We start from the raw sequence: 15,938 nt of genomic DNA on the forward strand, positions 1-15,938 counted from the left end.
TGTAAGAAACCATCCTGCTATATGATGTATTTCAATGAAACCAGCAAAACAATTAGCTTAATCCTTTCACAGCGTAAAAATGTGGTTCATTTTATTATTCTCCTCTTCTGAGCAGCAAGCTTAGCTTTCACAGCGCATGTTCTTTTAAAAGACGAGGGTGATTCACACACATACACCCCCACTCGCTCAAAATCCTTCGAGTAAAGCAGCCTAACGCCCTTGTTTTTCTGTAATGCAAGGGGCTAAATTTATCCCGAACCTAGCAAATGTGCAGCAAGGCCAGGTCAGATTTTGAAGAATTCATTTTCCTGTTTCTGTCACGTCTTGCTGCCCTCAGTTCTGCAGAAATCTTCGAAAAGCCCACGCTGACTTTCCCAGCGAATAAAATTGTGGCAAGCGAGTAAAAGAGGCGACCTGCATTACATTTCACAAATTCGGTTAGGAAACGTCGCTGGAGGGAATGTGCTTCCTTAGAAAATCTGTGTCTTTAGCATAAACCTCGCTGACCTCGGCATGCAGAGCAGGCTGTGCGTTGTGTACGTGTGTGTTGTATGTGTGTGCCTTGCACTAAAATTGAAGTAGCAACAAGAGCGTCTGACCCGATGCAATACAAAATGGATCTAGAGCAGAACCCTGATTCTGTTAGCCTCGCATAAATAGAGGCTAGGACGCTGGGGAGAAATAATCCGGCTTGTATCTTCCCTGTTGTCTTTCTGCCTCTCATTCTCTCCTGTCACAGATCTGTGTTTGGAGTCATCCGGTGTCTTTCGCCAGCGTCTGGTGGGCAGGTGGGGTCTGGGAGGGCATCGGTATTAGGCTTGTAGTTGGATCTCTGGAGAGTGCAGTGGGTTTTAACTAGCGGCTGAAGCTTCAGAGAGCGAAGATAAGAGGCTTGTCAGTGGGAGATCTATGGAAGCCTGCAGCCAGCGGCCCAAATATGCAGTCGCTCGGGACGCCTCTGCTGCTCTCAGATAACTTATCGGCTGAGCCAGGGTCTTACACTTTAGTACCCACACACACACACGCACAAGCTTAAAAAACGCAAGCACCTGCGCACATATTTCAATAAAACAGTCAGTCGACCATTTAACTCTTAGGACCAACTATGCCCCCCTTTCTTGTCTCCAAACATTGTGCATTGGCGACTAAACCTTACCTGTGGATCGGTGTGTAGTCGGACGTGAACTCCGCGATGGCCGAACAAAGATCTCTTCACCACACCCCTGTGCTGGAAATGATAGTAGTCCCCGAACACCTGTGGAGACGCACACACAAAGAGAGGTGATATATTAGAGTGCCGTTCCAAAAGAGCTCCGTCCTACCCAATGCACAAGGTCATCTGGTCTTACGATCCAGAGGGAAACACACTCATTACCTCCAGCACCTGCACACAGGCCTGGCCATCTCTCTTTCCAACACACCTCACACAGACCCACATGAACCCGAGGCACAGCCGCGTGAATTAATCTCACACAGTCCTAATACAATATCTGCGACAGATCCGAAAACAAACACGTCTCAGACATTCCCACATTGAGAAACATTCTGTGAAAATAACAGAAGAATGATCACATTCATGACACACACATGCATGCTGACAAGTGTTATGCATTTTACTTGAATTTCTTTGTAGAAGACTCGCGGTACGGCAAACACGCACATCAAAAGCGTTCAGTATAAAATGTCTGGTGCATAGCAAAAGGGGGATGGAGATGAAAAGAGAGCGTTCTAAAGACCTGACTCCCGTTTCCATTAAATTTGATCCAGGGAAGCTGTGATTTTGTTGTCATGTGCTTCAGCGCTGTAAACCAGCACATAAAAAGCAGAAATCTCACTGCTTCTGGACCCCCACATGCCACATGCTAATGTGTGGGCAGACACGGCGCTCCGCTGGGCGGCTCGCAGCCCTGTGTTCTTTGAGCTTGTGCGTGTGTAAGAGAGAGAACATTTGGACAAAATCATGCCTCCATCATTAGTCATCTTGTGGTATTTTAAGCAGAACATGGAAAGAAACTTCTGCTTGTCTCGAACTACACACACAAACGCACAGCAATGTTCACTTATTCCAAGTGATGTCAGTGGAGACGTACTTCTCCGAATGGATTCGCCACTATACAGTAAAGTGTCTCCATCCTCTAAAATGACGTTCATTTATCAAAAAGTATCCCTGCTAGGCTTCTTTTCCCCTGACACTTCACTGCAGACAGTCTCTCTGCTTCCTATGCTGCCTCTGTCTCCTTTTTGCTCAATAACCTCTGACTGTCTCCTTGTGATCAATAGCATGACCTCTACTGCCAACATCTACCTGTCCGCTCCTGCAGGATTTCAATGACACTCTATCACACCTGACTGTAATTTTTAAGTAAGCTCTGTTATTAGCTGGCTCAGGTGGGTTTTATAAAGGTATAAGTTTTCGTGTTACAAAGCCGGATCAGCACGGCTTAGAATGTGAGGACTTGTGTAACAGTGATTTCATTTAATGTTGTACCAATACAATTTGACGCTAGCATGCTAAGCCAACATTGCAATACTGCAATATGCTTAAACACACAGTGGTAGAGTAATCCTATTTTGGTTTTACTGCAATGTTTTTGATTGACACTTTTCAGTATTGAATGAAATTCATAGTTTATCAACGTCGTGCTTTTTTTTGCTGTGCTCAGCGCAATGCATTGTGGGATTGCTCAGTCTGAGATGAATACATGCTGCCTTAGAATTTTGCAAGAAGGTTTTCAGACAAAATGTGTCAAACTACTCATATTTTCCAAGGTAGTCTGATATTTTAATATGAACACATCTGTCATCAAATTCTGAAAAGACCAAATTATATAAGCAATGCCATCCACGTTCGTTTTCATATAGCTCTAAACTCTTATTGCGTGTCAAACGGCATTTGCTGTGCCGCAACATCATCAACGCCACGGCAAAATAAATGACATTTCGTCAAACTTGTGAGTTGGCAGTCTGCATCGAACGTTAAGAGATAAAAGACTGAGAACCACAAAAAAATACCAAGACAATAAATACAAAACATATTTCTATTGTGTTGTGAAAACAAACATTTAATCCAATTTAGAAAACACTTAAATGTGCTGCTTACTTTAATAAATCTGTCAAACATATTCCAAAAGAGTTTGAAATAGTAACTATTACTCACTAACTCCCTCAGAGCGGTTACCGATTTAACATCTGACTCACTGGATGTATATGACATTGGATTGAAAGATTGCAAAAGGTTATACATACATTTCTAAATAAATGATAAATAACCAAAAATAAGCTTGACGTAGACAGGGTCTGGGTCCTGTAGCAAGTTCTAAACTGGGAAAGGTTTTATTGAGACCAGATGCTAACTTTATCTGTTCAAATCACATCACACCATATGTGTCGTTCGATGAGTCACAGTATTAACACAGACTCTATATCTCATTCCCCCCCATTTCTTGACTTTTATTGACTCACCAGTCTTTTACTTACCCAGATTGAATATTAAACCTTGGTGTATAAGCATGGTTGTGATCAATGTAAACCTTCAGGTCAAAGTAAGCGAAAGCGAAAGAGAAATAGGAACGATGCCGATGAAAAGAGAGACAGAAAAAAAGAAAGCTAACTTTGATTTACAGCAGAAGTGAATGTGAACATCATTCCTCTTTCAGGCCTGATTGTATAATTCATAAACTCACTGGGCAGATATCTAAAAGAACTCCTTTACTGTTCTCTGTGACTCTGTTCATGTGGATATGACTTATACTGAGTAATGGTGAGGATGCTTTGAATGGACAGTCTACTAAAGATCAGCAAACTAAGATGGGAGTTTATGGTCTGCTGGTTTTTGTGTGTGTGAACGTTCCCTCGAGTTCCTGATCTCTCCCCCAGCTGGACATTTTACATGTCTCCCTTATTTAAAACATCAGAATTAATGTATGAGCTGATTAGGAGAGAACATCATGACCTACACTGAGTGTATAGAGTAAAAAGACATCAAGTATATGTATAGTGCTGATAAAGGGAACGGGAACTTTTAAAGCATTTTATTTCTGTTTAAGAACACCTTTAATGTCAGTGATGGTTTCTTACAGTCATCATTTATTTAGTTTAACCTGATTTTTTCACATTTCAACAAACCCTTAGAATTAAACTGTTTTACGGTTGTATATGGTCTTGGTTATCACTGGCTCACTGTTTCTTAATACTGGTGTAGTTTATGTGGTAATACTGGCGAGGAAGCTTTGCATGGGGGATGTTTGAGTATTATCTTTATCAAACTTGGTTTGATGTTTCCCTTCAATACAGCAACATTTTACCTCCCGTTATATTATATGTCGGAGTACTGTCTGTCTATAATGCACAACCAGAATTCTGAACTTTGGAAAAAAGGATCAACTTTAAACCTAATTAAATTAAACTTAATCGGAATTTATGTCCAAAAATGGAAACTATTTCAGAGACAATGATTTAAGTGTCTTGTTATGTAAACTGTGATCTAGTATACCTAATAATTGTCTCAAACAAACTCCAACATTGGCAGTCTTTACCAACTTAAAATACAACAAAATGCAGCTTTTTGTTTCATCGATTTAAATTGATGAGGACTGTACTTTTATGCCTAGAAATAGAAGCTCAGGGGTGATACCAATGGGCCACCAAATGGACTCCCCTTGAAGAGACCTTGCATCAAACAGTGTGTAAATTAACTTTTTCACCTTTTGGGGGTGTGTCATTTGAGACTACAGACGCCCCATGTAAAAATTCACCTACAATTAAAGACACACAGAGAAACCTCATTAAAAGCACAGCAAGGCTCACATAAAAAGAAATGAAATCGAGAAGGGGATAAAGAGAGTATTGCAAAAAGTTTAATTAGTTTTACTTCTGCATTTGCCTTATTCCACTGGCAACATTTCTTGAAATTGTATTAAAAAACCCACAAGCATTCTCAAACCCACAAGCATTCTCTTTCACTAAACATGTTTTCCCTTTATCTTAACATTGATTTTCATGTTTAGCAAGTCAAAGCTTAAATGTTTTCACGGCATTAAGCGACTTTTTTTTATTATATAACCAGCTCGAATACAGAATGCTGCGTCTCATTCAAAAAACATGCGACAGCTATTGATCATGTGACTCACTGCATCACCGTTACAGTTGCATAATTGGTTTGTATAATACACTAGTCAATACAAATCAATTTTTCATAATTGCCAGAGCAGTGAGCGGTACTGAATAGATTCACGTTAGATGCAGGGACATGTGCCAAAAGAATTCTGGGAAATGATCAAAACAGCTTCTGATGCCCCACTGGGCTCCACAGTAAGCGTTGGACCTGACGTTGGGCTATTGATGTTCCACAGCTAAATTAAATTCAGAAAAGGTGGAACACATCAAGAATACAAAAATGCTCCACAAATGACCTTCAATCAATAGGAATCTTATCAAGTATCCTTCTTAAAACTCTGGTTTTCAATGAACAAAGGGAGTGGAGGCCTGGGTGAGGATGGATTTTGGCTGTGTACCTGTGGTTTCTGTTCTTTCACCACAATGTTTTGAGCAGTTTATGTATAATTTTTCCAATCAAACTAACCTGATCTTCAAAGGTCTCTCAAAAATATATATCATATTATTTTTCGCACCTTCAGTTTACAAAGTACAGTTATATCTCAGCCAAATATTGTCCGATCCAAACACAATACATTAAAGGAAAGCTTATTTATTCAGCATTCAGATGATGTAAAAATCTAAATTTAAATAAATTGACCCTCGAGACTGGTTCTTGTTTTCCAGGGTCACATATGCTAAAAAGCGTGTTATTTACAATACTGTACATTGAAAACATTTTATACAGCCTAGCTCTAGGTTGGTGGAATAATACGAGTCCTGTTTGCCAATAGACGAACTTTGGCTTAAGGGTTGGTGTGTGAGTCTCTTTTGTTTTGCATTTGCACTCATGTTGCTTTGAAGTACCAATATTACAGTAAGTTACTGTATGCATGTATATGTAAGAGTAAACCAGAAAGAACATAAGCTGTGCAACTGTGACAGCAGTTACCTTCAAAAGGATCTATCTGGCTGAATGTTAAGTTTTAAATCTCCCAGTGGGCTAAAAAAATACGTTTGCTAAATTAGTATACACCGCATATTTCCTCCGGTCCGACGATGCATAGAATATGAATCTGCTGGCAGCGTTTCTCACGTATTCCCCCTCCTACAGACACACACACAGATCTGAGAGCAGTTCTATAGTGTCTGACAGAGTTGACAGAGCAGCATTTCTGCCCCAGCTTTGCAGTCATGGGGGAAAGCGTTAGTCTAACTGGGATAAAAAAGAATTTCATTTGACCTTATTCAACCATGAAGCTTTTCTTTGATAATATTTCATTTTTCATACAAAGCGAACAAAACAGGGAAACAAGGGGAGAGATAAAGGATGGCGAGAAATGAAAGCAGATAGGTGTGTAACAGCCAGGGCCATGTACTAACAATCTGCTAACAAAGTTTTCATTGCTTCCAGATGACAGGGCACTTTAAAAATGAGAAACAGAGGATTTGAATTGTCACATATCTTTACATTCCACAGACACGACAGAAGGTTTTGGGGTCATCTGATGTGACTATACAATAAAACAGGCACAGAAGGTTTTCTCTCATGCTTTTTCCTTATTTATTTTTGATTTATAGAGATTTATTCAGCTAGGGATACGCTATATATCATCTGGAGTAATATACAACAACATTTTAGGGCTATGAACGCCTACCTGGTAAGGATAACCAAAATGAGAATTGATGCAAGTGTTTGCGAAATGCCTTCTGGTTTTTGATTCATAAAAAAAAGATAGCATTTGGAATCATCCGTTTTTTTTTAGATTTTGTAAATGATCCATTACAACTCACGATGCAGTTGTAATGAGTTACATAGCAGGTAAGGCTACCTGTTGGGACACTGCAGACACACAAACCAAACGCAACGTGCTATTAAATGTGTTGTAGTGGCTATAAGAAAACGGTGTAATGTGGGAGTGTGCTCCAATTACTTTATGTTCAGGGAAAAAATTATGTACAGCTTATTAAAAAAGTGAATTCTCTGTGGTGTGGAACTGACCCTTGTTAAACCTTACCCACCTTACACTGGCAGGCTTTACTTGTGCTTGTTCAGAATCAAATTCAGGCAATTATCTCTAAAGTACTGTTGGGTAGTTTTTATTCTGGTCAAATGTTAAATTAAAAAAAGAAATGCCTCGTTTAAGAAACATTAAAAATGACATTATTTATTATTTTAATTAAAAGTTATGTTTTTTGATTAAGTATATTTTAATGTGAAATGAAAACAAATCAAATGTTTTTTAGGCAAGAACCATTAGCATATGGTAGATGCTTCATTTCAAAGCTCCAGTTCAAATGACCTTGGCTATCGTTGCTACTGCAATGCTTTAACAACTGAGCAACTGGAAACACTGATACAAATATTTGTTTTTATCGCCCACTCCTACATACCGGATCATTCTTTTCTTACCTCTTCATCTGTTCCTCCACAAAACATCAGTTCATCTCAACAGAAGCTTTTTTTGTTGGCTCATATAGGTGGCAATACCAAAAAGCTTTTACAGAGTAATAGCGCTTTTTGTGTTTCATTCTCTCTCTCTTTTACACAATATAACCTCTACTTTTCTTTTATACAGTTCGTAAGCTATTTTTCTATAGTTTTTCGCTTGGATTGCACGCATACACATACTAGAGAAATTCTTCTGTGTTCATCCATCCCCAAAACTCACTTGTGTCTGTGTGAAAAATTTAATCGACAGGCATGCCGTGTCACTACAGCAAAATTCTCGTTTGATAATGATAAAAAAAAATGAGGCCATCAGGGTTGCTTATACGCTCACCTGACCCCGGATCGGATGATCAGAGGTAGCCAACACTATCAAGACTCAACTCAATTTCCCCTAATTATCAGTCTCATTTTAGGCTATAAGTTCATCGGGCAAGTTTGATTGGTTATCCATAACACTGACCCTAAATGTCACTGAACGCCCCGATGTGATTATAACAGCACAAACAGTTTGTGAATACTGGGTAGAAATTTCATCTAGGCTGAAATTGGAGAGAACAGCTCAATGTAAATCAGTCACCATTGAGAATTCACGATAGAGAGGTTTGTAGAGAGCAAGTTAATTTACGACTGTAAAAATGGGAAATAATTCAGAACGAAAGGAGGAATAATTAAAATGTTTACTTCTAAAATATGACTAGGGATGTAAAATATTGGTACTTCTGTTACAAGTCCATTCTAAAGTGATATTGCTACAAATTGGACTTAAAAAAATAGAGAAAAAGAAAAAAACTTCATAAAACATAAGATTACTCCAGTGTCAGAATGCAACTAAACAAAAATATGATCCGAAGAAAAAACTGCACAGCTAAATTTTTCATCAACCGATGCAGATGCCTAGAGAGCAAGCTGGGCCTATGGCATAATTTAACAGTAGTATATTATTAAACATTGGATTTTTAACATATTATTAAAATTAGATAGACTTACATAATAACATAAATAATATTAAATAAAAATTTAACAAACAAACCAATGCAATTCAAAACAATAAGAGATTTATTTGCCTTACTGGAAACACAGTCAACCATTATTTTCAATTACAGTCAAATTTCAGTCAGTCAGAAAGTAATGTTAATGCATTATAATGGCAAGAATTTAACTGTAAAATACTTAAAATTCCACAAGCCACTGGCATCACGCACAGGGATGACCACTAAAATTTTTTGGGGAGACCACTCTTTGCCTGACATCACACTACAAAACAAAGACAAACTCTTCTTGTGAAGACAACATAAATCACAAAATCCTTCGATTTTTCATCTAGCAACAAATTGAATCTGGTTGAATGATTCTCCAAGACTTCACTTAAAGGTCATTAGTATCATCCAAGGTCATGGCCAACACCGCACAATCAAATGGAAATTGCTTTCTGAAGCTAAAATCACTGAAAGAATGAGAGAGCAGGAAAGATACAGTCACATTCAGACCGCTACCGAGGGGAAAAGGGTCATTACCTCAGAATCGGAGACAGAACTAATGACACAGAGAGAAAGATTCAAAGTTTGATACACACACACCTATGCGAGTACGCACCGGCGAGATCATTAGCACTCGGCGTCATTCAGATGTGAGGGAGGTTTGGATGCGCACAAACACGCGCATACATGTGTGCTAATCTCGCAATGTATTATTCATAAGATGCCGTTATTACTTTCATTAAAAACTGCTTTTGATTCATTGAAATGATCGGTGGACGGGTGAGATTTTCACTGTCCTCTGGACCCCTACTGAAAGGGGTGACTGAACTAATCTGGAAAGACTCATTACATCAAACGGGTCTACCATTAGTGATTTCCAAATGAAAGGACTATACAGTAGCATCACCCCAAATAGACCTTCATCAAGGCTTTTAACGTTCATCAACAGGTCTGTCCTGATAATGCACTCAAGGACAAATCAATAAATAAGGTACTCTAGTGCGTGTGCATTTATTCATACCGGCCTTGTCCCAAATGGTGCTCTTCATGGGGAGTGTCATGGCCTTCGTTGCACATGTCCATTAAACCTACAAAACCTCATTGTCATTTTATTCAGAGTAATACACGCCAGCCCCCCTCATTGTGCCATTCTGCATGCAACCTCATCATGACCCCCGCCCAACTATTTGAAAATATCCAACCTAATGTGCCAGATAATATCTAGTGGTTATTTCAATTATATTTAAATATGTATTCAGTTAAGTATTTTTGTATTAATAAAACTTGGTCAATGTCTGATCATTCCATTGGGAAATATGCTGCACAACAAAACCATTTAGAGCTCTTCATCTTACCAGGTGGCATCTACTATTTACTCCTGCTTGCGACAGCATTTTACATTTAGGTGCAGCTTTTCTTCCCCAAATCCAGTTGAACGACTCTGTAAGACTGATGTCAACACTGACTCCAGATCAGCGCTAACAGGATATCACTGCTCCCTTAAGCAGGTCAGATTTGCAATAAAGAGATGATGAGATGCTAAGCTATACTGACTGAATCACAGCACCATTTTTCAATTCATGAAGCAATTTCTTCCTGCTCTCTCTCTCTTTCACACATACCCTTAAGGCTGACAGACAAAGACTTTATTCCTTTCTGATGTTGACTAACAAGGCCTGTCATTTAAGGGCTTTACGGCTACATTAAATCTGCATTGAGGAATAGTTCCCCATTGAATTGACCATAGTAAGTTTCATTCCTACTATGGAAAGGTCAATGGGGATCATTTTTTGGCTGAACAATTCCTTAAATCCAAGGCCACTTAATCACAACAATGTTACCTCCAATTTTCATAATCACAAATTAATAATCAGGACGGAGCAAATTGTCATGCCTTTAGGAGCGAGATTAGAGACTAAACTACATGATGTCATATTTTGATTAAAATTAATATTGCCGTAAATCACCTTGACAGTGTTGTAGCTGGGCCCTTCTTTAGATCTGTGGAAGGCTTCAGAGCGGCATCTAAAAAAATTACTTAAGATACATAAATCTTTATTAAAATTAGGTAAAGAAATTCCAACCTAAATCCCTCGGTCAACTAACTCATATAGGAATATAATCAACTATGACCACTTGAACAGAGCAAGAAAAATGTCTCCACAACAGAATTACACCAAAATTCCAATTTAAAGGAATAGTCCAGCCAAAAAAAAAAATTCTGTTATCATTTACTCGTGTTATTTCACACATGTATGACTTTCTTTCTTCTGCAGGACCAAAAGAAGATATTTGGAAGAATATTAGTAACCTAACAATGGCAGTACACATTTACTTCTATTGTGGACACAAAACCAATGCAAGTGAAAGGGTTCTACTGTGGTTACTGATATTCTTCCAAATATCTTCTTTTCTGTTCTGCATTTGAGACATTTGAGTGTAACAATATTTTCATTTTTGGGTGAACTATCCCTTTAAACTCTCAAAATGGATCATTAATCATATCGGCTTAATAGAAATACTTTTACAGAAAATATGTATCTGTATCTCCAGAGAGCCATTACCTGTTCCCCCAGCCTTTTCTCTGAATCATCTATGAATTAACCATACTCTGAATCATCATCTACACAAGGCGGTAATGACAATGATTCATTCCCTGTGCGCTTCACCATCTGACACACAAGAGCTTCAGTAACAAATCGATAAGGCTCAGATATCCGTGACCAAAGGTTACTAAAGCCCACCGTTGTTTCACAGCAGCTTGTTTCTTTTAAACCTCACAGTTTAGTGTGTGTATGTGTGCAATTTTAAAGAAACCTTGAAGTTTTGTTGAATGTATAACCTAATGATGTACGATAAGGACTGATGGCTGCCACCCAGAGGTTAACTAGATTGGACGCTTTCAAATTATGTTCCCCAACAGAGTGATGCCAATTTGAATGATATGAAACATTTCTTAATAAAAGCTCTGCTCTGTGCCGTTGAGGTGGCGACTCTTATTAAGATGATGACAGCAAAGTCTGCTCCTTTACATTATATTAATGGTGTCAGATTATTGAAATTACTTGTTAATGAACTCCGCTGTGAATCTGTAGGAAACCGTACGATTTAAACCTCACTTTTATATTCGTTGTGGAAGACACTAGCTCTGATCATGAGGGTAGTCTGACTTTCTCCTATTGGTGTGACATGTTTATAAGCATATACACATTCAAAAGGAAAACCTCAAAGTAGCAGACATCATTCTCTCAGTAGACCAACCAGTCGAAGATGAAATGCTTCTCTGTGTATGTGTGGGACTGATATAGAGAGGGGACCACATCCTTCTCACTTTAGTGTTAGCCATTTCAAAGATATTTTTTACTGAGGAGAAGAGGGTTTCATCCGTTCTCTCGCCCTCTTCTCCCTCTGTGGACCTGCAGAAAACAAGTTTGGCATGAAAGAGTTAAGAAAGTCCGTCCTGCCCTAGCCTGTTTGTACAACCTGTGCCGGACTTTTGAAAGCGACTGGACTGGTATAACACAACGATGTTTAGGTTTTCTAAAGATAATTTGTTAAAGAGTTTTATCATAAATGGTCCAGCTGGCAAGATGATGCTATGCAGTCGCAAAGATAGACCCGAACCCTAACCAAGAGCTAAAACAACACAAATTGCATGCAAAAACACAATTTTAGTAATAAAAAGTAGCAGGTCAACCAGGCCAAAGTCTATCATCAATATTTACTCACAAATGCTCTTAACGTAGAGCCCTGAAACAATGACGGCTGAGAATAACCAGAATTGAACATCAAACACAAGTCATAAATCAGACCACAGAGCTCCATTTGAAGCCAAGTGCCTTTTAAATCAATCTATGAAACATTAAAATCCCACAAGATTTTCAGGGATGTGACATTAAAAAAAAACAGTAAATAACCATTATGTTTCTAAGGGAGTCTTTGCAAATAAAACAGGAGATCAACCATTAACCGATGCCTCAAAATTCCACATCCCGTTTTTGTCATGCAATCCATCGCTTTGATCTCTAGAAAAGTATATCAAACCTCAGTTTCACAGTATTTTTTGCAACAGAGAAAGGGAAATCTTCCCCAAAGCTTCGGTGCTTATCATGACCGCTTTTACAGCAGAGGTAATGACCATAATAACCAGCCAGTGCATTTATTCCAGTCTTTCTTGCTCTGTGAAATGCCTTGTAGTTGAAAGACGACTGCTCTGGAGAGATTTCTCACATGGCTGAGCTGTAATAAGACTGAAAACGTCCTCTAACACTTCAGGTTTCTATGGAGACTTTCTCCGTCGTAAGTGTACAGCTGACAGTTTTTTTTAAGAAAAGCCTTGAAAGACATGTTTTCTGCATATATCAGTCCAGTAAAACCGCGTGCATTGATGGATGAGGGACTATTTCTTTGCAAGCTCAGGGAGAGATTCTCTTAAGGGAGATCACTGTACCATGAACAAGTGCCCGCGTTCAAAAAGCAGCTTGGGGCAGTTTCTCTAACTACTGCTGTTGTACCCCAGAGCCAAGACCTTAACCCCCCAGGGGTGTTTTCTTTGGATTGTGTGCAATGTTCATTGACCACTCTCTCATTATATTTCTCAATATTATTTTACTCAACATTTGTATCACTATGAATATTTCAGTTAGTTAATAACAAACATTTGGTTGGAAAATTAACAAACACAGAGAAGACTGCAGCGCTTTTAATGAAATATTTAATTAGTCATTAAGTTTCCAAAAGACTGCAGCAGTTTCACGCCTGGTCATGTGTCAGCATGAGCGCACTGAAACCAACATGTTCTGTAGCATCTATAATTTAAACCTCAGAAGTAGAACAAATGCAGATAGAGTCAGGAATTTCTCTGAATAAATTTTGAGCTGCTTTTCAGTGATTTATTTCCTATTCATCACAAAGTCCACACAAGTTTTTTATATTAATCTTTTATATGTGATTTAAAACATAAAATGCTACCAAAGATTATACCCATTCATCACTATTTGTAGCTACAATTTAGATTTATTGTTGCACTGGTGTGTATAAATAAAAAATATTCTGTTCACTTATTGTTAATTTAAGCTTTCCTGTAGCTCAGTGGTAAGAGCATTGTGTCAACAACGCAAGGTTGTGGGTTCGATCCCAGGGGATGGCACATATCTAAGTATAAATGTATAGGTTAATCCAATGTAAGTCGCTTTGGATAAAAGCCTGTGCCATATGCATAAATGTAAATGTAATTAATGCTGTTAAATTACTGTTTAGTGCATTCAAACCATTTGAATCTATAAGCAACAATGGCCTTTTAAAATAAAGGTTTTTGATTTGGAGAATGACCCCCCCATTAAACAATTTCAAAACTAATACGCGCAACTCATACATCACTATATAATTTTCTTCCTACCGACTCTATTCCCTGGGTTCTGCAAGCTGTTAAGGAAGGGCTGAAAACAGACATAGTTTCATAGTGTAAGATAAATAAATAAAAGAAAAATGAATTAAAAGAAGGTACAGCAGAAAGGAGAAGAGAAGGATCAAGCGGGATGGTGAAAGGAGAGAGAGAGAGAGGGAGAGAGAGAGAAAGAGCGAAGGAGCTCTGTGGAGAACAGAAGCAGTAGGGGAGTAATTATTTAGCCGTCTCCTGCGAGGAACTCCACTACAATGGCAGAACACTACCCTGTAATCAGGCATTATTCACTTCACATTGTTAACCTAGTACATATCCACCATGTGTGCATCTGTGTGCGTGTCGTCTAAATAACAAGCTTGGGATACACAAATCCGTCACAGAAGACAAATGGCACCCAATGCGCTCCAGACAGGGAGCAGTGCCACTGCATCTGAAACCAAAAACGGACGTGGAGAAATGAGCAGAACAGGATGCGCTCCAGCTAGCCTAAGAAGCAGAAACAGCTTGTTATATATTCCTGCTTCAAACTTTTTTGAGAAATGGGGAAAGGACATATTGTGCTATGGCTGAGGCCATTTTCTCACCACATCTGTCATTTTATTCGAGGAGGAAAAAAGCGGTGAGAGAGACTCTCCCTCAGGGGAAAAGCGACTTCGATAAATGTTGATTTGGAGTTGTGTTTGTTGAGTGTGAATGGATCGATATTGGCCATTTGGAAATGTATATCTGCACGGTTAGAGGATGAATCGAAACGCAATTTCAATTCCACTCCAGGAATTCTAAGCAGATTTTCAAAAATGAACTGAATTTCCTGCTGATTTGAATTCAATCTGTGGAGATAGAAATGATGAAATGCTGTTCACTCCTGAGACGTTCCTGAGGCAAGAGCGATTGGAGCGGAGAAGGGTATGGCACAGACTGTACAAAAAGCCTGCTCAGAAGGGTCTGGAACCACACCAAATACCCCATGATGTAATTGTGAAGTATCATTTTAATGAAAAAGAATATTATGCAAAGAACATTTTGTAGTCCAGACTGTATGACTGACATTTTTAAGCAATTTCTCTTGTTGAACAAGAACATTATAACCAGGCATGTGCTAAACTACATATTTTCAATCGACCAGTGGGCTGTCTGAACAAGGAAGTCCTGTATAATTAGGCACTTTGACAGTCAATATATAGATGTAAAATGTTAGTAATTGTCTTGATTTGTTGAAGATGGAGTATTAGTTTCAATCAAAGTGATCAATATAGAAGCACCGCTTATTATTGTTTCACCTTCCTAATTAAAGTCAAGTTTGCTATTGTCATTTCACTATATATTGGGACATACAGTGGAACGGAATGTTGTGTCTCACAGGACAACAGTTTTACATAGACAAAACACACATGACAGATATAAACTTAAACCTATTCTAACTATAAATTTAGTTTAGTAAACTATACTGTTCATAAAATAGATAGTCCTAGTGCAATGTTAAAAAAGAACAATTGACATTGTGCATATGGAGATATACAAGGCAGGCAGCATAAACAGAAAAACAGTGCAACATGAGTTGCCTGTTAAACTTAAAGTGACCAGTGCGCATAATGATAAGAGAGTGTGACCACAGGTGGATGGTTTTTAGAGACCACATCATGGCGTTGATGAAATTTCCCCACTGGTTAGTAGACGTGTAAAAACACCGGTAGTGCCGGTGACACTGGGGGCTGGGGGGCTGGCTGTGGGGCGTTGGAAGAAGCAGTCGTGTGCATGACACATACTTTCAGTTTTGAATTAGTGCCACTTCGGGAACAGCAATTTCTTGAATTAATGTTTGGTTCAATATCTTTCTTGATAAAAAAAACTACAAAAATCTAAAACCAGATTTGCTTATATTAAAAACAGACCTTACAAAACGAATAATCACAGCATACATCAAGCCAAAAAAAAAAAGAAACAAAAAAAAAAATTCGCTAGATAGCTAGATAGATTTTTTTTGCAATTAAATTAATGCAATGATAAGGAA

General features: G+C 38.5%; 1 protein-coding gene across 2 annotated transcripts in view; it reads right to left on the minus strand.

Moving 5' to 3' along the window:
* The window catches only part of furinb (furin (paired basic amino acid cleaving enzyme) b), a 58,302-nt gene that overhangs the window by 28,190 nt on the left and 14,174 nt on the right, over positions 1–15,938 (minus strand). For both annotated transcript variants that reach the window (XM_056740452.1, XM_056740451.1), the window contains exon 3: positions 1,157–1,255. In XM_056740452.1, the coding sequence (XP_056596430.1) occupies positions 1,157–1,255 (99 nt within the window). The remainder of the gene's footprint in view (positions 1–1,156; positions 1,256–15,938) is intronic.

Source organism: Triplophysa dalaica, chromosome 24 (assembly GCF_015846415.1).
Source record: "Triplophysa dalaica isolate WHDGS20190420 chromosome 24, ASM1584641v1, whole genome shotgun sequence".
Classification (NCBI taxonomy): domain Eukaryota; kingdom Metazoa; phylum Chordata; class Actinopteri; order Cypriniformes; family Nemacheilidae; genus Triplophysa; species Triplophysa dalaica.